The sequence below is a fragment of the Nycticebus coucang genome, chromosome 11, assembly GCF_027406575.1.
Source record: "Nycticebus coucang isolate mNycCou1 chromosome 11, mNycCou1.pri, whole genome shotgun sequence".
Classification (NCBI taxonomy): Eukaryota; Metazoa; Chordata; class Mammalia; order Primates; family Lorisidae; genus Nycticebus; species Nycticebus coucang.
In genome coordinates this window covers 98,079,758-98,103,779 of record NC_069790.1, presented here as the reverse complement: position 1 = coordinate 98,103,779, position 24,022 = coordinate 98,079,758, and the positions used below count along the sequence as shown (strand labels likewise).

Below are 24,022 nucleotides of genomic sequence, written 5' to 3'. Positions count from 1 at the left end.
ATAACTTTATAAAATTGCAAGAATTGTAAAAAAGGTAGTATTGGTATGTTAAGAGAAAAATGGCCTACAGCAGAAAGTCTAGATTTATTTGTAAATCTAAGAATAAGAATTTGACGTGTGTTAAAAGTGACTTTATATAAATGAATGGGAAAATGAATAGCCACTTAATAAATAGCACTGGGGCTTGGTGCCTATAGCTCAAATGGCTAAGGTGCCAGCCATATACACTAGAGCTGGTGGGTTCAAATCCAGCCTGGGCCTGCCCAACAACAATGACAACTACAACCAAAAAATAGCTGGGCATTGTGGTGGGCACCTGTAGTCCCAGCTACTTGGGAGGCTGAGGCAAGAGAATTGCTTAAGCCCAGGAGTTGAAGGTTACTGTGAGCTGTGATGCCACAGCACTCTACCCAGAGCTTGAGTCTCTGTCTCAAAAAAAAAATAAAAAAATAATAAAAATAAATAAATAAATAGCACAGGAACAATTGATGCACAATTTAGAAAACAAAGTTGGAATCTTTATCTTTATCCACATATCACATTCAACATTAAAAAGGAATTAAATGTGAAAATATGAATCAAATGATTAATGATTACACAGGAATCTTAATTAAAGACAATATTAAAAACTATGAATTTCTACAATATCAGAGAAATATCACTATAGGTGGAATACATATAGCATATTAAAAAGAGTAAACATATTAAAAACAATATATCACCTTACTGTTTAAAAATAAAGGGGTAAAGAGAGAAATGTCATAAGCCACCAGACTAAAATATGAATAATATTTAAGTGGGAGGCTAATAGAGGTTCTTTATCTGTTTTCTTTGTGCACTTTTATTTTCCACGTTTCTACTACAACAGTGTATTACTGTTGTAATTAGAGAAAATAAAATGGTAAATTTTGAGCCAAGTCATAGGGTCTGCAATGACTATAACATATTGGGTTGGGTGAGTGGGGGCAGTGGATTAAAAGTCCTATCTGCTGGGCGGCGCCTGTGGCTCAAGGAGTAGGGCGCCAGTCCCATATGCCGGAGGTGGTGGGTTCAAACCCAGCCCCGGCCAAAAAAAAAAAAAAAAAAAAAGTCCTATCTGCTTTTAGAAGGTAGCATTTATGATGACAAAATTTGAATTCTGTGGGGGCAGGATGTCTTCAATACCTTTAAAATGAGAAACCTTAGCTAAAATATATCAACAGTTTCATACATTATTTTTAATCAAAATTGTCTCTCATATATACGATCTAAGATAATTCCCTGGAAAAATACAGAGAATTCATGTACAAATTGCACACAAACTTCTTGGCCACCTGCATAAATAATTGAATTTAGTCAAACAGTCTCTGTTTAGGGACTTTGGGTGGTACCTATAAAGTAACTTACTGTGAAAGTGTTTCTTTTAAACTGGTTGTTTTGCATGAAGATATACTCTTAATCTTATTTATCACTTATTTTAGGGTTGTCAGTGTTTTAGAAACCCTAGAACATTGCATCATAATTCTAACACCTGAAGGGGACACCTGGCACCTGCCTGAAGCACTTTCTATTTCCTTCCTGGCTCAAAGGAGAGAAGTCCTTGTGAGCCCAGCTAGAGCTCTTCAGTGGTTGATTTACAAGTGTCTCCTGATGTATCCCTGGGAAACTGACAGCCTTCAGTTGTTAGTACTGCATTTAAATTACAGAAGCAGATAGAGAGCAGGTGATTTTCAGCAAATGACTCTTATCTTCTCATTTTCTCTGCCCTTTGTAAATAGATAAAGCCAAGACTCAAATTAGTTCATTTGTTCAGTGCCTCCCTTTCACATTGCTAAACTCTGTTGTAGAATCCACACTGGTATGAATGAAATTCTCTCCTGAGCTTTTTTTTATTTTTTAATAAAATGCCATATATGAATAAAAGCACACCTCATACCTCCAAAGCTAAAGGACTCTGACAGTGTTCATAAATACAAAACACCTTTGGCTTAGACCTCAAACATTTCATACTCTTACTTGGGGATTGTATTACAAGTGGATGGCTGAAATTTACAAGCAATATAATTTTTTTATAGATCAGATGTTATAGAAACAAATTATCCATTTTTTAATGCATTTCAGTATGAGTATTAACATTTGTTAATATTTGTTCTTATTTACTAGTTATTATTTCTACAAAGTTGTATTAGTTTACAACTTTGTTTAATACCTGCTTCTCTATTTGAAGAATAACTTGTGGGCGGCACCTGTGGCTCAGTCGGTAGGGCGCCGGCCCCATATACCGAGGGTGGCGGGTTTGGACCCGGCCCCGGCCAAACTGCAACCAAAAAATAGCTGGGCGTTGTGGCGGGAGGCTGAGGCAAGAAGAATCACTTGAGCCCAGGAGTTGGAGGTTGCTGTGAGCTGTGTGAGGCCACGGCACTCTACCGAGGGCCATAAAGTGAGACTCTGTCTCTACAAAAAAAAAAAAAAGAATAACTTGTGCAGGCACACACACAAACAATCTCTATTTACAGTTTATCTGAGGAGACAAGCCAATCGTTGGGTCTGGTGGCTGTGAGGAGTTGGGAGAAGCAAAAGGTAACCTGAGCTGGAAGAATCAAAGAAAATTTCACAGAGGAGGTGGAGAGACATTGGCAGAGGTTTTGAGTCAAATAGACCTGATTTTAAATTACCATTTACTACCATAATTTGCCAATCTGGGGTAAATTATTCTATTTTTTGAGTCTTAGTTCCTTTATTTGTAAAAGAGGAATAATGATAATTAAGGATTAAAGAGATTCTGTGTGTGAAGTGTTCTATTTTTGTTATTTGTGCTTCCCCTTTTCACTTCGCTAACCTTATTTTCTATAATTGATTATTTTAACCATTGTATTAGAATAAGAGGAGAACTGAAAACATTTTCTTTTAGTGAGATATGAAAAATGGCTCTATGTCTAAAAATACTAAAAATCTGATAACACAGTTAAACAGGACCAAGAATGAAGGGAAAAATACCCCAGGCTGACATTTGCTATTTTTCTTAGTGTAGGATTTCCAGGTCTTGACAGTAGCCCAGTGGTATGATACTCTGTACTGTTCTGGAGAATTGGTTTAGTGGCGTTTGTTCAGTTGCACCCTTATGTTATCTTCTCGTGATCTTAGGGAGTATTAGGAGGAAACAGGTAGAAATAAGAGGACATGCTCTACAATCCAGAATTTCAGAGCTGAGGGGCTCTGACAGATCATCACATTCAATTCTTTAATTTTTATCAAGATGTAAGTAAATGCCACAGAGAGCGTAATTTGCCCAAAGTAGCAACATTAGTTAGTCCTAGTGTTGGAACAAGGATGCAAGTGTGACTTCTCCAGTCTCAGGTCAGTGGTTTGGCTGCCACACTGCATAAGGCCCTCGACTCTAAAGCAGCTCACGTTACTGTAGTGTTACAAAGAAGTGTCAACCACATCGGTGTTACATGCAGACTCTAAACATTCGGACCTTATATTCTTTTAATGAATTCAGCAAACTTATATCATACGATGCTAGAAGAGGTAATAAATACTAAAGAAAGTTAAAATTTGGCCTTTTAATTAAGGTCTTGGTGCATTTGGGGAGACGTGATCAACTAAACTTTTTCACTTGCTTTTCCAAATTCTGTTCATCGTCCCAATTTTCTACTCCCTAGGTTCAAAACCCTGACCTTTAATCATATTTAATCAGGGGGTTAGAGTCAGTCCATTGGGCAGCTGGAATTTATTTTCTCCCATTCCTTTGCTTTCATATCCAGCATTTTATTTTCTCTGCATGACCTGTCTCCACCATCAAGCTATACTCAGCCATAATTTTATATTTTTATCATGGCTCTCTGTTTAAAGTGAACAATATTCAGTATGTGAGGCTCATATCTAATCTAGGCTGTTAAATTGGTGGGAGGGGGTGCTAAACAGTAACTGAGTTGAAGTGACATCTTACTTGATGCTTGGAAACGTCTAGACAAAAAATAAAGAAAATGATCAGAGTGAAGAGCTGCCTGAAGATGTGTGGTTTGGAGACCTCATGTAATGAGGACCTGAGAGTGGAGCTGACTGAGGAGTAAGAGTGCCAGCAGGGCAGAATGGAGAGTCGGGGGACGCTATCGCAGAGGTCCATTTCCCAGTGGAAGGCCCAGGCTGAGTGAGGTTCAGGAATATGTCCAAGGCCACTCGTCTTCTAAGTTGCCCAGGCAGGACCCAAATCCAAGTCTGTCTGACTGTTCCATCCTCTTTCTCCCATTGGCAGCTACTTCCATTAGCCAGTTTGACTTTCCACCTTATCTCAGGGCCTATGTTCTCAATTCTTTTTGAGGTGGGAGGTGCACACTTTCTCGCGCTCACGAGATATTTCTATGCTGTTGAACATACTCATGTTTTTTACTTTGCTCCCCCTTTTTATCCTGGAACCCAAACCAGTTTAAATTCAGTTAAACATGACCTGTTGTTGTCAACTTTATACCAATTCCTCTTTAGTGTCTGGTGCGGTTCTTGGCGTGGTTCTCACTGATTTGAAAGCCCCTGTACTATGCAGTTATAGCACCGTGGGGAAAGCAGGATGCCATGGGTGTTCCCGGTTATCAGTAGGGAGGCACACGGCGCTCTCGTGGAATTCAGAATGAGTTTTAAATCTGGGCCTGCGTGCATGGATGTGCTCATTCAGACAAGGTTCGTAAATTCTCTTCTACGTTCTTATCATTCTCTCTCATTTTCTCTACAGCAACTCCAGGAAAATGACTTAATTACTTAAAATAGTTGCTCATACTTAAAAATTCAGAGAGAAACTATAGGAATATTTCTTAATCTACAAATTTAGAGTGTGGGATTATTTATACTCCAGGCTGAGGTGATCTGAAAAGGACAACCAACAGGATGTTTGGTTTCCTGGGAATAAAACAACTTACAGGACTTTATTTATTTATTTTTTTGTCCTGAATGGACCAGCTGTTTATTAAATCATCATTAATACTGGAAGCTTTGTATACCTAATTTTGTAAAAATAAAAGCAACTCTCTGACATTTCAATTCAAAAAACTGAACTCCATCCTGAGAAATGGGGAATTCTTAGAAAGCCAAGCTCTGCAACAATAATGTGTCAGCCAAATGACTTACAAGTCCTGTCAGGCTCATCTGAGGAAATTGTACTGTGAACTATACGATGTTTTGCCAACTTAGGCTGATTTGCCTTTTTCATTAAGGAGGGACAAAATCTAGAAGATGCCTGGTGGTGTGCAAAAGAGCTTAGCTGAAGTCATAAGGTATTTCTTGGACCAATAAGAATTTACTGTGTTTTCTAGAAACATGAGATATAGTCAGAAATATTAGATTTCATTAATGAAAATGTAAAACAATCTTGCTATAAAATTTCTGTGGCCGACTTCGTCTCCCACTGGGCAAACACTTTGCTATATGTTAATTTTAAGCCATATACTAAAACACATCGTGACTTTACAATCAGTGATAACTTTAAATAGATGGCTGACATAGACCCTTTGACAATATTTAGCACTTTACAGCAATACATTAACACTAACTTCAGAAACTATGGCATAATGAAATTTTACAGCCAATTAGGTTGATGAGTCACCATCAGCTTCCTAAACTCCTATTTGAGATGAATAAGAGACTCAGATATAGGAAGCTGCTGTAAAGTCTTAAGTGTCATCATGAAGCTGAAGTATTAGGGAACAGAAAAACGTATTGTCTAAACAGCCTGAAAAGACATTAAATGATTAATTTTTAAATTTAAAAGTGGTAATCGTGTTCAAGCTTTCAGTTTGCCTCCACTTTGCTTGTATTGGTTTATGTGGAAAGTCTCTTGGTGTCCATGGAGTTACATGTGACACCAGTCACTAGAAAGACCTCTGAAATTTTACTCTAAAAGAAAAAAATGTACAATGTTGGATGTATTTAATGTCACTCAAAATAGAGTTCACAATTAGCCAAGAAAATAGTTTAAATAGTAAAAATTTAAATATATTTTTAAAAAATAAGATGGTACGGCATTTGAGGGTACATGTAAATCTATTTATATATGACAATATTTTTTTTTTTAAAGAAAAGCCAAGGAAAAGCATGTCTATTAAGTTGGGGCATCTTTATCAGGAATATGCTGTATGTAAATATATCCAATTATTTAAATTAAAATGTTAATTTATCAGGAGAATGTTATATGTAAATGTATCCACTTATCGAATGCTGAGGAATACCTTTAGAGATTGATTAGGAAATAATCAATTGTAGATGTATTAAAACCATACTATATTAAATCCAGAGCATTTTGGGATAGAGTAAATTAAAAATATAAAATATTTAACATGTCTAGCTCTTACATGTATTCTGTAGGTTGTAAAGACTTTCCAAATTGTTTAGTGCTCTCATGGCCATTGCCTCCTTTGAAATCATTTGGCTTAGGCATTTTCTGCCAAAAATATGCCTTTACCCTCCACCCTTTACCCTATAGTAATGGAAACAGGGAAATCCTCTCTTTCCTTTAAAGCTCTCAGAAGAACATAAAATCTGATAAAGATACAACATTTACAGAAGTGTGTGTGCGTCTATAGCAGAGGGATTTATAGAGCAGAAGTACAAACAACTTAAGGTTAGATATCTGTGTTTTAAAAAATCTCTCTCTGCTTCTGCCCCATGGGCTCAAGCCTTGCCCTGTGTGGCTCCATCCTCTTTTCTCTCCCCTCTTTCTCTTCTTTTTCTTATTCTTTCCTATTTCCTGCTTCCATCCCTCAGGAGGAAAACATTTAATTAATTTGGTTTATGGGAAAAAAAATTCCTTACAATTTCTTTCTTTTTTTTCTTACAATTTCTTATTTACAGATTTTTCATGTCTTGTTGGCATCTTCTCTTGATATTAGCTCCACTCCCCCGGTGTGTCTAAGAACATAGTAGAAGCATTTTATAGACATTGGGAATTATACATTCTTCAACTCTTCACGTGGGAAAAGGGAAAGGATTTGATTAGGTTTTCTTTTAGTTGTGCATAAAAGAGTTATTTTGCTGCTTCAATACCATAAAATTCTCTAAACAGTAAATCTATACTGGTATTTAAACATTTTTGTTTTTAATTATTATGAGTACATAATTGTTGTGTTATTATTGATACATGTGATGTTTTGATATAGGCATCCAATGTGTATTAATCCAATCAGGATAATTGGGATATCCATCACCTCAAGCATTTACCATTTCTTTGTATCAGGGACTTTCCAATTCCATTCCCTTGGTTACTTAAGTATATCCTAACTTATTGTTGACTACAGCACACTGCATTCAACAACACATTCACATGATTATACTCGTATTTTTAAGGAGGGGTATATTGGAGAGAAAGTGTTTTCCAAATGGGTCCACAGACCAGGCCAGTTGTATCAGAATTTCTGGGGGAGTTTCTGAAAGGACAGATTGTTCATGTCCCCAAGTCAGGAGCTTCTGACCAAGCAAGTCTAGGGTGGTGCTGAGGGATCTTACTCAAGAAGATGATCATATGTGGGGACAGCTGCCCTGGCATCATAGCCGTCATTTTCAGTTGTCACAGTGAGTGATGCAAAACACGTGAAGCATAGAGCTTCCATCCAGATCTGGGGACTGTCCAGTCATTTCTCAGTCTTCTATCACTGGATTTCCTTGCCTCTTACTTCTTTCCCAGAAGCAATCTTTCTAGTTTTCCCATGACTCTCCAGGTTTTGCTTCCATGTTCTGGGAGACCCCTCAGAGAAGGGTCAACAGATAAGAGTCTGTAAAGAAAAAAAAAATCTCTCTATTTTCTATAACTAATATTCAATATTTCTTTACGAACTGTTTACTTTGTGGTTTAAACTGTAAGAGGGACATTTGGGGCAAGAACTGAAAGGGGTGTTGATAAGGTTCTGGGCACAAATAGTAGTGTCCTAGGACTCAGGAGGCAAAAGTGTACCACAGAACCACGGAGAGGATATTGTCCCCATATCTGCATGGATCTTAGCTCAGGTTGGGTGGCGGTAGGCTGGAGGAGACACCTTGAAAATGCTCTCTGTGAGAACTAGTTTCTTTGTGCTCTCAAAGCTGCAAAACCCTCAATAGGAAGTTTTAAAGAAATAATAATGTCATTTCCTATAATGATAACCTAGTTTTAGATATATTGTGTTTGGCACAGAAGCAGATTACATAGAGATATGATAGGCAATTGGAATTGTAAGCCCAGCAATTAGATGATAAGAAAGGCTTAGGAAACTAATTTTCCAAAAAGGCAGGTTATAAATTGAATTAAATTGATTTTTATAAATTTATAGAAATTTATTTCAATGTTCTGGACTCTATACTCAGCATTTTGGATTCCAATTTCCAATTTATGTTTCTAGGCCACAGAAATAGTAATAGTTGACAGTGTTGAGAATGAATAGATTCTGTTGTTGGGGGAAAAGGAGACTCATCTTTAGAGAATGGAAAGTTGAGATGTGAGAAAAGTTAGAAAGGCCATGCCAGAAGGGAGGAACAGAATTCAGCATCATGGCAGACTGCAGCATCTAAAGGAAAAGACTGTCACAGTTACTGAGACTACGGGAAATACTGTCCAGTGATTGGATGGATACAAATGAATAACTTGACCACTACTTTTGTCTAGATAAGAACATCTGGTTCTGTCATGCTATAAATACCCAAATATAAAATAACCTATTTATTTAAATTTAAATCTCTAAATTTAGAGGTTGCATGCACTGGTATTGTTGAATATAAAGACTTTATTAAAGGTAACTAACATCCAGGGGAAAAGTGAAAGTTTTTTTTTTTTTTTTTTTTGGTCTATTCAAGTGATTGTATAACTTGGTGTGGGGATGTGGAAGAGGTAGATCTTTCTTCATTCCCTTAATGAGCCCCAATCCTTTCTATAATTATTTCTGTGTGCCCAACATTCTTGACATCCACCAAAGTTTTCTTAGGATTGAGAAAATATTGGGCTTACAGTATGAGACCTAAGATTACCTCCTAAATCTGCTCTATGTGCCCCTCAATGAATCTCAGTTTCCTCACCCTCAAAATGTGTATGTTGGATCATAGCTGATCTCTAATTTACCTTCTGTTTTAAAATCCTTTTAAAACCCAAAGGTAATCTCCAATGATAATTCTCAGCCTTAAATATACAGGTACAGTTACTCTGAATGACTTTCATTTTGAGAAATATACATCTTTTTAATAGAAAATTTAAATATAAAATTAAGTTCAAAAAGAAAATAAATTCAATGATTTTTTTTTTTTTTTAATAAACAGGGTCACTTAAGGGAATATTGCCATTTAAGAGTTACAAGTTTCTCAAATAGAGAGCATTCAAAACAAAAACAGATTTGCAAAGTGCAGTTGGAGGTGGAAGACCTTACTTTGGGTCACTAATTAAATTATGATCCTGGGGCTGAGGTAGATGGAAAGGGTGACATTTTACACATTTTTCCTTAAAAGATCAAACCACCACCAAAATGTCGTGTAGTTACCAGAGTGTACATTATAATAGGGCTCTAGAAGGTGAAAATAAAGATAATGAAAATACACTTATTTTATTTACTTTGTATCTTTTCATTGCTAATGAAATAATTTCTACCCTTTCCAAATACAAAATTTAATGCCTGGTTAAAAAGCCTGACTCTGCAACCATAGGCCTAAAGTAATCAAAAGTAAAAGCAAATGGTGTGTCTCATTACATGTGCCTCAGATGATGGAAATCTTAGCGCTAACGCCGTATCCTAATGAAATCCAACCTGGGCGGGTGCAAAGAACCAGGTTACACTGATTGCATTTGTTAGGTAAAGTCCCTCTTATAATTGTGTCCGGTGATTTTTCTTTTTCTTTTGCAGGGCTGGAGCGAATTGCTCGGGATTCATCTTATGAGCAGGAAGGAAAGGTCCAATTTGTAATTGATGCAGTATATTCCATGGCTTATGCCTTACACAATATGCACAAAGATCTCTGCCCTGGATACATTGGCCTTTGTCCACGAATGAGTACCATTGATGGGAAAGAGCTCCTTGGTTATATCCGGGCTGTAAATTTTAATGGTAAGTTAAAACTATTTTTTTTCTGTCTCTAAATACTTTAGAAGTGATAGGGTGTGCTCTTTTCTCCTGATATGTAGAAAATACTCAGAGTAGAAAGCACAGGATTAGCAGTTCTCCTTTTTAATCAGAAGTGTGAGTTTTTCCACCTGCTTTTAAATCTCAAACATATTTTTTGTGCTGCAATTAATCTGCTTTTGAAAGAAGGAAAACTTAAAAATAAGCCTCTATCAATCAGAATGTTCTACTTAAATATCACTATTTCATAAATAACTTGGAAGCCTTATTTTGAAACGATTGACAACAGATTAGGTTGCTTTGAAAATGTTTATTTTTGGGTGTGTGTGTGTGTGTGGTGAGCCATTAGCAGAGAAAAGATTGTAGATATTTTGTTTTGAAACTGATTTTAAACTCTATAAACGGTAAGTTGACTTGAAGAAAATGGATGATTGGGAGTCGCTATATATTTATGCTGGAGAATGTGAAGTTTCTGCATCGTCTTCTCTTTCCTTGCATTTTTCTCAAGGATTTAGGCAGCTGGAAGCCAAGAGCTGCATAGAATACTGGGTAGATGGGATTTTCCTACTGTAAAAGCAGAATTATTCCTTCTGTGATTGTCACAAGAAACTGATATAGAATATGGTAGATTCATGGTATTCGGCTGAGAATAGCCAAACTCCCTGTCTAAAGTGATGAAATTATTGAATGCTGCTGTTCTTTCATGAAAGTTTCAATGGTTGCTGCCCGTGACTTTGACCATTATTTTCAAATGAAATAATAGAATGCTCTGAGCTGTCTAATTCTTTGGCTTTGGCTGTAATCCACACAATGGTCATGCCTCCAAGCCACACACAGCACCGCACTGTCTATCATAATACACTCCAGTGACCTCAGCTGCCAGATTTTCTCAAAAAAGCACAAGGTCATCTTCAATTTAGAATTCAAGTGGAAACTTCTTTTCTCTTGCTTTTCTCAGGCAGCATATGATAGAACTTGGTTTGCGTTCAATATACTCTATCCTTGTCTCCAGGAGAATTTTTGTGGATTGTTACGTAACACTAACTCGTTAAGAATATGAACACTAAGGGGAGTTTGAAAATAATTTTTATGCAATTATCAAATTGAGCAAAAGAGGAATGTTACAATACAAGGTTATTTACCCTAATGTGAAGTTGGGGAACACTTCCTTCATCCCATACTGTTCGTCAGGAAGAAGGTGGCAAAGTTTCTCCATAACTGAAGCTCACCTCCAGAAGACAGGGAAATCTTCTAAAGAAGTACTGTGAGAAAGCATGTTGAAAGCAAATTAGTATTTCTCTTTTATCTTAAGCATAGATCAAAACCTAACCCTTCTGTGATGACTTCAGTTATTATTATACCATATGGTAATAATAAATGATGCTATTGAAGACTATTAAAGGATGTCTTAATGCAATGGCCTTTAAGATGATTTGTCTCTAGACTGCAATGATTTCTGAGTTTTCCTGTACAATTTTTGTAAGTTTTTTTCCCTTCTACATTACCATGCTGGTTTTGGGCTTGACTTTAGAACAGGTGCTAATAGGACTGGTGAAAATAGACAATGCAATCATGGGATTTAGAGTTTCCTGGAAAACTTAGATATTAATCAAATAATCACACAAAAGTATAATTATATAATATGCAGTAAGTGCTGAAGAGGGAGGTAGGCTGGATCTAGAGTTGATGGTAAGGAATGCTTTCTTAATCTCGGGCAGTAGGGTCAGATGAGATCTGAAGGAGATAGGTGCCTGAGATACGGGTGGGGCAACAGGAAGGACCAAATAGACCATGTGAGATCTTAAAGGTTATTCTTAAAGTTTGTTCTTCATTTTGAAAACCACTGGAATCTCTTGAATCATAGTTGAACTGTGTCAGATACAAGAGTAAATATACCTCAGATGAGGGTCATGGAAAAGAAATGAATTTTTGTGTGAAAACTTAAAACAGAATTGCTGTCAGCTATTTGGAAATCTGCAAATTATTCTAGGCTTGAGATTTGTCTGTGTTCCAATAGTTGATGATACAGGGTTAGAGACCTGAATATAAGTAAATTACCATGGGATATATAATTCTCTTGATTTTCAGCAATTTTTAGGATGTTCATTAATTTTTCTGTTTCCTTATTGGCTTATCTGTTACTGTTTGTTCATTATTAATAGCTTGTATGCTTATGATAAAGACACACAGAGCTGTTCTAATATCAACGTACAATCAAAACTATTAAAGGAGGAAGAAATAAATATGGTTACCAGATAAAAGCCTAAATTAAACTTGGAGCTTCTTAAGCAATCAAAATATAAAGATACTTCCAATGGGATTCTAATTTTTATTATATGCTAGAAGCAAGCCTACCTACTTTTCAGGATAGAATCAATTTTCTTGGAAATTATTTCTTAAAGAAAAGTGTCACATGGGACTTTGACAGCCAAATGAGCAATGCTATTTATTAATTAAAAAATTACAGCAAAAGCAGAAGCCTTCTCTGGCTGTTTTGCAAATGTACCCTCAATCAAAGTTAAGATACGTAATTCTTGTTACACTGAAGGATGTTTCGTTAAAGGCATTTTCAAGGAGGAGGATGATAATCTTTCCTGATCCAGATTTATAACTCTTTTGAGCTCAGATGATACAGGAATGTATCATACTCTGAAGAATAAATAAAGGATGTCTCCTTTATACACTGCTTTTAACATTCTGCCTTTGAAAACATTCTACTCAGAAATCTAACATTGCAATCAGTTAAAATGAAAGCTGTTGGGTTGGAGGAATTGGCATACCCCTGTCCATCCACTTCTATCTCTACTTACATGTCTCCGAAGTCCCACTGGCTCTATGAAGCTCACTTCAGTCCACAGATTTAAATATCCTTGCTCTTTACAGGGATTTCATAGAGGCTGTAAGTAGACTTTTAGAATTGTGTTCTCCATTGGGAGCCTAGCAAACAACTATTTTATGTTGTTAATTGGATCCCAGTTGAGTATGTTGTGTTGGTGATGGTCGTTGTTCTCACCTGGTGGGACAACAGACCCTTTTTCCAAAGACTGGAAGTTCAAGGTGGGAGGCATTGGCTAAACCAAGGTTTTCTTAGGATCGGTTTTAAATGTCCTGAAAAAGCTAGGTGTGCTTGACTAGACTCAGAGCTGCTTACTCTACATGATAACAGATACTATTATATGCTGGAAGGTTTTTTAGCATAGCTATGACCAATTATCAAAGAATGAGAGTCATGAAGCAACTGCCAGTTATGGCCTTGCAGACCTTCTCTTGGGCTCAGTGGGCTACAGAATGTACTGTAAGTAATGGAAAAAAAAAATTGAACCATTAGATAGAATTATTTAGAAATATCTATTTAACTATTGAATAGTGGCTACCCCAAAGAATAATTTTTGTGTAGATAAAATTGTTATTAAATTGGTTCTTTTTGACATTCATAAGATATCAGGACATACTATTTTTTGTGGTTCTTTTTAGTTTGAGATAGTAAATCTATGTCATCGATGTGGAGGAAAACTTGTCTGTTTATAGTAGGGGAAGGTGAAGTAGCAGAGTAAATGGGCATTGCACAGACCACTGGTATAAAATTAAAAGGAATTATGTTTAAAATTTAATCTTTCTGACATGGTAACCTGGCATGTGGCATGATTCCTTAAGCAATTGTTTAAAAATATTTGGTTTAAAAGATCATGCTTATTCCAGTATAATATTTAATTGAAAAAGTAAAGAAAATATTGGAATTTAGAATGATCAGGTGGCACCTGTGGCTCAAAGGAGTAGGGCCCTGGCCCCATATACTGGAGGTGGAAGGTTCAAACCTGGCCCTGGGGCGGCGCCTGGGGCTCAGTTGGTAAGGCGCTGGCCCCATATACCGAGGGTGGTGGGTTCAAACCCGGCCCCGGCTGAACTGCAACCAAAAAATAGCTGGGCGTTGTGGCGGGCGCCTGTAATCCCAGCTACTCGGGAGGCTGAGGCAGGAGAATCGCTTAAGCCCAGGAGTTGGAGGTTGCTGTGAGCTGTGTGAGGCCACGGCACTCTACCGAGGGCCATAAAGTGAGACTCTGTCTCTACAAAAAAAAAAAAAAAAAAAAAACCTGGCCCTGGCCAAAAACTGTAAAAAAAAAAAAAGAATTTAGAATGATTAATGAATGATTAGTATTTTAGTCCCGATTTGTTCCATAAAAAAGTAGCTAATGCTGAAATATTTAATAAAACTTCTAAGCTACAAAGTACTATTTGGCATCAAAGACAATGTGTTACAATGGTGGTATAATTGAATTTAATCGCTTAACTGTTTTTCTTAATCACAGGAAAAATGTACCTGAACCATCTTCTGCATCTGTATTTTAAGCATGTTCTCAGTCATAAGGTATCCAGAATTACTAAGGTTTCCCTTAAAAGTTTTTTCAACCTTTTTTCTCTACTTGGGAAGCCAGAGGGAAATAAAAACTTACCTTTTTGAGTTACTTTCATTGCTACTATTTGAACAAAGTGCTATTTCTATATATTTTTTGAAATCCTACGATTTATCAAAAGAAAACCATATAGGAGTTCAGATATTTCAGGAACTTAAGCAACTATGTCAATCCCTTACTTTAGACTGGTCTACAGGCAATAAAATATTAATACTGAACATCTTGTATGGAATCAAAGATTTTTCTGTTGCTATAGGAGTCTCATTTATCATAAAGCAACAGTGTTGGGTAGAATTTTAGATGTATCTCCCTGCTCCTTTTCCTGGTAGTTGATCTCACGTCATGGCAGATCAAGCACAGTGGCTTCCCTCTTGGGACTGTTTGATCGCATGTAACCAACCAACTTAACAAACTGACTTAACCTTTCTTAATTAAGCTACAAGGAGGAATTTAAAACATATCTAAGGAAACCCTATGTCAGAATATAAAAGAGTTTAAGAACTGGTTCAAAGAAATAAAAACCCATAGAAACCCAAACTTCTCTCAGTCTGTCTGCTTCATCTGATTTTCTCTTTTTATTGGTTTTCTCTGCTTTTAGGCTACAGGGCATCAGAAGGTCTGGATTTCTAGAGTTTAGCTAGTCTTTGTTCAGGACACCTGCTAAGTTTAAGAAATATATATACATGCAGTGCATGTGTATGTATATATGTGTGTGCACACATAGCACACATACTCGCCTGCATACATAGTACATAGAAGTTCTTCAAAGCTTGAATCTCATTAACCAAACTTGAGTTGTTTGTCAAACCTGTTACAAATTATCAGCGGCCAGGAGGAAGTAGTAAAAACTTGGTTACTTGGTTGTCATGAGTCACTGCCTGGGGATGAAAGGATATAAAGCATATTTAGAAAGTTTCTGTAAGTGACTTATGGGGAATGTTTAAAGTGTAAGCAGAGAGGTGGGAACCTGAGAAAGGGGTTATGCCCAGGTCTCTGGATCTCATTGCTTCTTTAGGTTGGTGAGTTTCTGTTAGGCTAAGGAAGACTTAATTATGAATGACATAGCATAGAATTTTTTTTTTTTTTTTGCTTTGTTTCATTTATTTACTTTTTGACATAGAGTCTCCCTTGGTGGAGTCCCATGGTGTCACAGCTCACAGCAACCTCAAACTCCTGGGCATAAGTGATTCTCTTGCTTTAGCCTCCCAAGTATCTGGGACTACAGGCGCTTGCTGCAATGCCTGGCTATTTTTTTGTTGCTGTTGTCATTGTTGCTTAGCAGGCCCAGGCTGGGATCGAACCCACCAGCCCCGGTGCACGTGCCCAGTGCCCTAACTACTGAGCTACAGGTGCCAAACCATCATTTCTTCTTTCCAATTTCAAAAAATGTATAATGTACAAGTGTCTTTTGTTACATGGATGAATTATATCATGCTGAAGTCAGGACTTTTTGTATACCTGTCATCTGAATAGTGTACACTGTACCAAACAGGTAGATTTTTATCTCTCATACCCTCCCAACTTCCCCTTTCAAAAAAGAAAAAAAAAAAAAAAAGAAAGAATCACATAGAATCTATAAGAATCTCTAAGAAGAATCCAACTTTGGTATTATGTAATGCCGTCCCTTATATTGTGGTTGAATTCCCTGACACCAAGAGGAATGAAGCAGCTTTTCTAAACACAGCACTGAATAGTGAAATAAATATTGCAATGCTTGATATTCTAAGGAAATAGGCAACATTTATCAGATAATAGAGGGTGGTAGAGAGATGGAATTTATCAGCATTTTCTTTTCTTCAGAAATCTCAAAATTTCCAAATATACAATTATGAGAGTCTCTGAACACTGTAATCTGATTTTGATATAAATTTGTGTGAATAAAATATTTTCAAATAATTTAAAAGAAACAATTATGGCTTAATATTAGCTACTTGGTTAAATAAGACACTTGCTACTAGGTTAAATAAGACAATGATAAACATTTCATATGGTTGCATGAAGCTGTTGCAGAAGACAAGGCCCAACGGAGAGAAAGAGCACCCAAACACCACATTTATAAGAGGAAGGGCTTTATTCACCAGCTGGGAGCTTACGGCATAGAAGAATTCCAAATGGCTGCGCACCCTGACTGCCTCGGTCTTTCCCTTTTTATTGACAGTCAAAAAGTTCCACCCCACAGGTACCCTTCTCATTGGCCAGTTTGAATCAAGCAGGAGATGCTATTCCTGCCCCTACATAACTACAGAATTTCACAGAACTTGGAAATTTCCAAGTTTCAGGAAGTTAAGTTTACAAATTCCCAAGAGCTGAGTCACCATGGAGAGGACCCTGCATGTGTATCCTGGTGGTCTCCTTGAGAAGACCTGTTCTTCTAGACCTCACCCTTCTCGGGTATCCTCTCTCATTCCCCCCTTTTTAGACTCCAATATATTTTAATTTGGGTTCTCAATATTAGCTTGTTTCCACAGGTGCCAATATTAATTATTTTTTTAGCACTGAGGTTTTAGGGACTGTGACTTTTCTTGGGTTCTCTACTCAGGTCTTAATAGTACCATGGTGGCGGGCTAATATACATACGAGTTTTCACTTTTCCCTGTGACATTTCCCCCCTTTTCCCAAAGGTCAAAGTCCAATTAAGACAAGTCCCTCGAGGAGTTTCCTCAGACTTCAGCCGTGTGTTGACCAGCCAGCTCCCAGTATGTGGCTGGAGCAGGGTATGTTGACTGTCTTAAAAGTTACCATTACTTCCCAAGGGGCAGTGAAGTTTTATTCAGCCAGCTGTGATGACTCCAGGTGAGGATTTCATTCACCTTCACTGCTGTGCATGTGGTCAGGATGATGGTGGAAAGCCCTTTCTACCTTGGTTTCAGGGGGATCAGGTTCTGATTCTGGACCTAGACTTGGTCCTCTTGATCCTGCAGAGAGAAAGGATGTACAGACACAAAACACTAAACAGAACAAGGTTAATTATTCCAGTGGAGATTTTCCTTGCTATTCTTTCTAGGGGTTTTGTCCTATTCAGTTCCGTCTTTCCCAGTTCCTTTAGGAGTTCCTGCTAAATTGCAAAGAATTGACAGGGGCCTCTTTGAAAAATACCAGTGGCAAGGCCTATATCCAATTAGGCTTTGCTTCCTGGCAGAGTTTATTAATTTCTGTTCTTATGGTATTGTTCATGCACTTTACTCTGTCTAAGCTTTGAGGCCTATAAATTATTCAAAACTTTAGCTTATTATTTGCACTAGTTTTGCTATGAAGGCTTAGCCCATTGCCAAATTTAAACCAGAGTGGCAGTCTAAACCATGGGACGATTTCTCTGGGCAATCATTTTACTACTTCAGGAGTCCTTTTTTTCTGGTGGGGAAGGCTTTTACCTATTCCAAGTCTGAAAGACCATCACCATCAATTACATGTTCCTCCTAAATCTGGGCGTTTTATTAAGTCTACCCAGAAGTTCTCAAAGGGCGTTGCTCCATACGACTGGATTCCTGGGGGTACCATCAGTCCTTGGTGCACTTTGAACTGGCTGCAGGTGACACACTGTAGACTGACAGTTTTGGCCAGGGCTGCCAGGTGGGAGATGTAGAAGTACCAGCCCAGCAACTTCATCAAATACTCTTGTCACCATGATGGCTCCTAGAATCTGGGGGACCGCTACTCGTTCATCTGGCATCTTTATTCATCTTCCCTCTGCTTCTTGGCTCCCCTCTGCTGCCAACCATTCCTTCTTCTCCCAGGAGTAGATAGGGGTGAGCTCCAGAACCCATGGGATGAGGGGAGCCACTTGTGACACCTGGTATGGCTGGGAGGAAGCCCTCTTTGCCTCAGTATCAGCTCTGGTGTTCCCCTTAGTGATGGTGGAAGCATCTCTTTGATGTCTACAACAGTGTATCACTGCTACTTTCCAGGGTTTCCATACCGCTTCTAGCAACTGAAGTTATCTCTTGCTCATACTTAATGTTCTTTTTCCCAGAATTTAATAGTCCTTTCTCCTTGTACAATGTCCTGTGTACTTGGAGAGTCAGAAAAGCATTCAATTTTTTCCCTTGACTTAGTTCTAAGGCTCCAGTCAAGGCAATTAACTCAGCCTTTTGAGCCAATGTTCCTTGGGGTGGGGGCTTAGCCTCTACAGTTTCTGTTAAGGTAACCACTGCATACCCAGCCCGCCGCTCACCTTGCACCATCACGTAACTACTTCAGTCTGCATACAAGTCCCAGTTTGCAACTGTCCAGGGCTAGTCACACAAAGTCAGGTCTGCTAGAGTACACATTATGTTTGAGTTCCGCACAGTCATGCGCAATTTCTCTTCCACTGACTGGAAGGAGTGTGGCTGGGTTCAGGGTGTTACATACTTCTACTGTTATGCATGGGTTACCACACATTAAGCTTTGGTACTTAATTAATCTTGCATTAGAGAGCCAGAAATGTCCTTTGTGTTCATCAAAGTGACCACAGAGTGGGGTACTTTCACTCTGAGATCCTGCCCTAGAGTCAGCTTATCAGCTTTTTGCACAAGGAGAGCAGTAGCAGCTAGAGTCCGTAAGCATGGTGGCCATCCTTTTGCCACCTTATCCAACTGCTTAGAAAGGTAAGCTACAAGCCTTGGCCAGGACCCAACCAGCTGGGTTAAAACACCTACAGATGTCTTTCCTCTGTCTGGGATATACAGAGTGAAGGGCTTGGTCAAGTCTAGGAGCCCCAGTGCAGGTGCATTTATCAGCCTCATCTTTAGCTGGGAGAAGGCATGTTCCTGTTCTCCTCCCCATTCTAAGGGCTCTCCTTCCTCTCCTTTAGTTGCCTCATAAAAGGGCTTAGCCAAGACAGCCAAGATGGCAAAGTTGGGAATCCAAAGGCAACAGAAGCTGACCAGACCTAAGAATTTCCAAACCTGCTTTTGGCTCGTGGGGCTGAGGAGGCAATTAATGCCTCCATTTCATGCCTAGATACCTCTACCCCTGCTGGATAGTAAATCTTAGATAACATACTTGCTGCTGGCAAATCTGGGCCTTCCATGTGGATACTTTATAGCCACATACCTCTGGATGTCATAAAAGACAGTCCATGCCTTGGGCGTAGCCTTCCTGGATAGGGTGTCTAGAAACGAGGTCATCAACATATTGGAACAGCACACATTCTAATTCCTGAGCTGGGAATTTCTGGAGGTCATAAGCCAGTGCGTCTCCAAAAATCGTGTGTGTTTTGAACCTATGTGGCAACCTGGTCCATGTGTACTGGATCCAAGTTTCCATGTCTGGTCTCTTCCACTGGAAAGCAAACAGCCTCTGGCTTCCCTGAGCCAGCCTTATACTGAAAAAGGCATCTTTTAAGTCCAGACAAGTGGGCCACTTGGCTTCTACTGGCAGCAGACTCAGCAGAGTATATGGATTAGGCACAGTAGTATGAAGTGTTACAGTGACAGCATTTACTGGGAAATACTAGATAACATGTAATACTGCACAAGTTTTTCCAGTGTATCCAACAGGCAACCTTTGTGGAGTCTTAAGGCTTCAGAGTAAATATAACTACTGGATATAATTCTATACTCTTTGGCCAGAGTCTTAGTCCAATTTAACAGATCAATTTAGTAAAACAGTTATGTCTCATTTTATGAGTTGACAGTGCAGACAAGGCTGGGATTTAATACAGGTAGGCTACAGCCTCTTTTCACTTTGAATCATTTTTCTCTCTCCAATTTCTCTCTTTACTAAAGGCAAATTATAGTAGAACTAACTTATTTGCCAAAATAAACTGTACCTTCAGCATACAGGGTCTGATTATTTGCATAAAGTGCAGTAAGAATAATTGATCATTAGTCATCTAGGCTCTTGTTTTCTTTAAAATTGGCTTTGCTGGAACCTTTTATAAGGAATCTCAGGCTGGACTTTCTTGAAAGCCTTTCAGAGCCCAGGTTTCTTCTGTGTCATTAGATACCTGTATGCATTGGGTAAATCCCTCTTCTCTCGAGGTCTCCAAGCACATTTCGATTCCCGGACCCATCAGCAAGTGACCTTCATTACTTACCACAGATCAGGAAATGTTACTGATGGGAATCTGGCCAGTTTTCCAAAGGGCTTTTTCATTGGCCTTATAAAGTCAACCTTAATTCCTTAATGCAGTCTGGACACCTCTGGAAATGCTATTCCAGCCAAAGCCTTAGTAAAATAACCATTGCCTTCATCATGTCCTATAGAACAAAACAGATTCTTATTGAACTTATGCAAATAACTGTATTGTCAGAAATTAAGAATACTTACAAATGGCTTTCAAATTCCAGAGAAATTAAGGAGCGAGAAAAATATGTTTCAAACTCTGCTCATAAGTACATACATTGCTTGAAAAGCTACAAATAGCTCAAAAGACAGACAATTATTTTCTTGACTTCTGGAAAACAGAACGCAGAAAGAATCAACAATATTTTGAACAAAAAGCCATTACAAACTAGCCCAGTTCCACATAACTGATTTCTGTTCTATCGAAGTTAGGTTAGCAATACTCATAGACATGTACCTTTCCAATGAAAGTTCTAAAAATCTGCTTTTAGGCCGAAGGTATTCAATTTCCAAAGACATCAGGAATTTGAATTTGAGCTAATTCATCAGCCTCTCTTAATATTTCTTTTTCTTTTTAGGATAAACTTTGGACTCAGCCTGTTACATAAAAAACACTTTCTTTTTTTAAATGAATTAAAATTATTACTGACAATATATGTTAGGACAGACCAATGTCTTATATGTTAGGAAAGACCAATGCTTTATAGGTGAGGACAGACCAATGTTTTATAATATTGGAACATATATATAACCATAACTCGCACAAAATTAATCACCATTTCATATTTTACAATGTTTCCTATATATTTTTAATAAATCAAATAAGTTTAATTTGTTTTCCATTGACTTTCAGTGGTCTTAATATTTCAAGAAGACCAAATTTAGAGTTGTGTTTTTTTGTTTTTTGTTGGCCTGGGCCAAGTTTGGACCCACCAGTCTCAGTGCATGTGGCCAGCATTGCAACTACTGCCCTACAGGCATCAAGCCCCAGATTTAGAGTTTAATTTTGGAAGGTTTGTCAAATATCAAAAGCATAAAACATTTGTTTAAACAAAATTACAAGACAAAAGATTTTAAAGGAGATACATAGTCAACTGGATCACATGTAAATTCTTTCGCAAATTCTCTTTTATGAGCTTCATTTAACCTGCACAGACCATCTACAAACATTCTAAACTTACTTTAACTTTTGCCTTGCCTTTCACTTTCTTATACAACCATTCTGTTTCAGGACAAAATTTATCACACAAGATTCTTTCTTTACACAATGCCATTCTCCTTTCTGTCTAATTTTTCTTACTCTCAAAAACTCACTTCCCATAAAACAGGATCCCAGTTTACCATGAAGTCACCCATTCACTCAGCCAAACTGGTAACTAGAAGGTTTAAAAGGCAAGACTCTTATCCTTTGACAAAGATTCAGTTTTTCCAACAATTTAAACAACCAAATTATTACCTTTTACAAATGAGAGACATTTTATGAGATGTAATATTGATACAGGGTTTTCCCAGTCAGGGCTGGACAGGGAACCCCCATTTTTCAGGCTCAGGTGAGCTCAGACATCAGATTCCCATCTCTAGGCACAAGCCCTCTGAGCCCCCAGCAAGGTCATGCACAAAGCAGCCCGAATCCTTTTGGATGGCTCCACCCTGAGGAGCACACACCCTAATCCCCTCCCCAGACAAAAACTGCAGCAAAGACCTAATAACCTTGTCCAAGGTGAGGCACTGCATTCATTCATTTGCTAGAACACCCCTTCAGTTTGTAAAGGTATTTTTCCATCTACCAAGTCCTGGCCAAAATATCTCTCAGGGCCAATTATTTACCCCTAGAAAAAGGACTTATGCAGGAAACCTCTGATCTGGGCCTCCTCCCCCCTTCCAGAGGCTGTTCACCTTGGAGACCTGTTGCTTATGTGGATACAGCCTCGTCCAGCACAAGATTTACACTCTCTTCCCCAAATTTTCAAGGGCCATCCAGAGCTTACTGGACTGCCTGAACTGCAACACTTTCCAAGGCACAACCCCTCTGCCAATAGCTCTGGCACTCTCCACTCTTTCTGCATGCCCCTCAGTTCAACAAAATGCCATTTTATCACTGATCTGTGGCCCATGGGCTCAATTCTCAAATTCCTGAGACCACTCACTGAAGAAATTCTGGTAACAAAACTACAACAACATTCTTTCTAATGTCTTTTCATTTTCCCCCAAGTCCCACATGGCCACATGGCCACCACCAAAGACAGAAAGCGGAAAACCTGGAACTTCCAGTTTCTCTCAGAATAGCCAGGGAGCAAAGTTGAAGCAGGGAAGAAGGCCACACTCACACATTCATTTTACCCCATGAATTGGGGAGGAGGGCAAAACCCCTCCTATTGTTATCCATCTCAGTCATTCTCAAAGCACTCACATGCACATAATTCCAACTCATTTCTTAACCTAGGAAGCCTCCATTTTCCACTCAAGCTCCCACTTAGCCATAGGAGGCAAACCAACACTCGCCTAGACCCTGTGAAGGGAGGTCCAACACTACCCTCAGAGTTCTCTCAGTTACACCACATCCACATACCTCTCAACAGACCAGCTGGCGATCTAATGCCCAAAGAGTTTATCAGGCTCCTTCTCCCACTAAAACTGTAGTAGGATCCCCAGATTGATCATACCTTGCCTTAGATGTCTCCCTATGTAGGTACCTGTTCCCACATGCCAGTTCCTACCGGTGTTTGACTCCTTGAAGACCCGCTGACAGGGTCCTTTCTCAGCCCAGTCGAGAAACTGCCTCCCTGGCGCGCTCAGTGGTTCATGTCGCCCAGGCCTATCAGGGGCCCCCATGTGGGTGTCCAGAGGATTGGCAGCAACTACCAGGTGCATGTTCTTTCCGGTCAGGGAACCAAAAATGTTGCAGGAAGACAAGGCCCAATGGAGAGAAAGAGCACCCAAACACCACATTTATAAGAGGAAGGGCTTTATTCACCAGCTGGGAGCTTACGGCAAAGAAGAATTCCAAATGGCCATGTTCCCCTACTGCCTTGGTCTTTCCCTTTTTATTGACAGTCAAAAAGTTCCACTCCACAGGTACCCTTCTCATTGGCCAGTTTGAATGAAGCAGGAGATGCTATTCCTGCCCCTACAGAACTACAGAATTTCACAGAACTTGGAAATTTCCAAGTTTCAGGAAGTTAAGTTTACAAATTCCCAAGAGCTGAGTCACCATGGAGAGGACCCTGCATGTGTATCCTTGTGTCTCCTTGAGAAGACCTGTTCTTCTAGACCTCACCCTTCTCGGGTATCCTCTCTCAAAGCCATTTGAAGTATACCTTTCATTTCTGTTATGAGTACAAAACAAACTAGAATAAACTAGAAATGTTTAACATATAAAGAACATCTTTTTTTGTTTAGAATCAATTATATATTTATACTTATTCTTGTCAAAGAGATGGGTTAGACCTACTATTACTAATATTCCATAAAGTTTACCAATGTAATAAAACATGAAAGTAAAATGTGAAGGATTGCTACTCA

At 38.5% G+C, this 24,022-nt stretch overlaps 1 protein-coding gene across 1 annotated transcript in view; it reads left to right on the top strand.

The window, feature by feature from the left end:
• The window catches only part of GRM8 (glutamate metabotropic receptor 8), an 843,712-nt gene that overhangs the window by 479,695 nt on the left and 339,995 nt on the right, over positions 1-24,022 (top strand). The window contains exon 6 of the mRNA XM_053553714.1: positions 9,825-10,025. Within this exon, the coding sequence (XP_053409689.1) occupies positions 9,825-10,025 (201 nt within the window). The remainder of the gene's footprint in view (positions 1-9,824; positions 10,026-24,022) is intronic.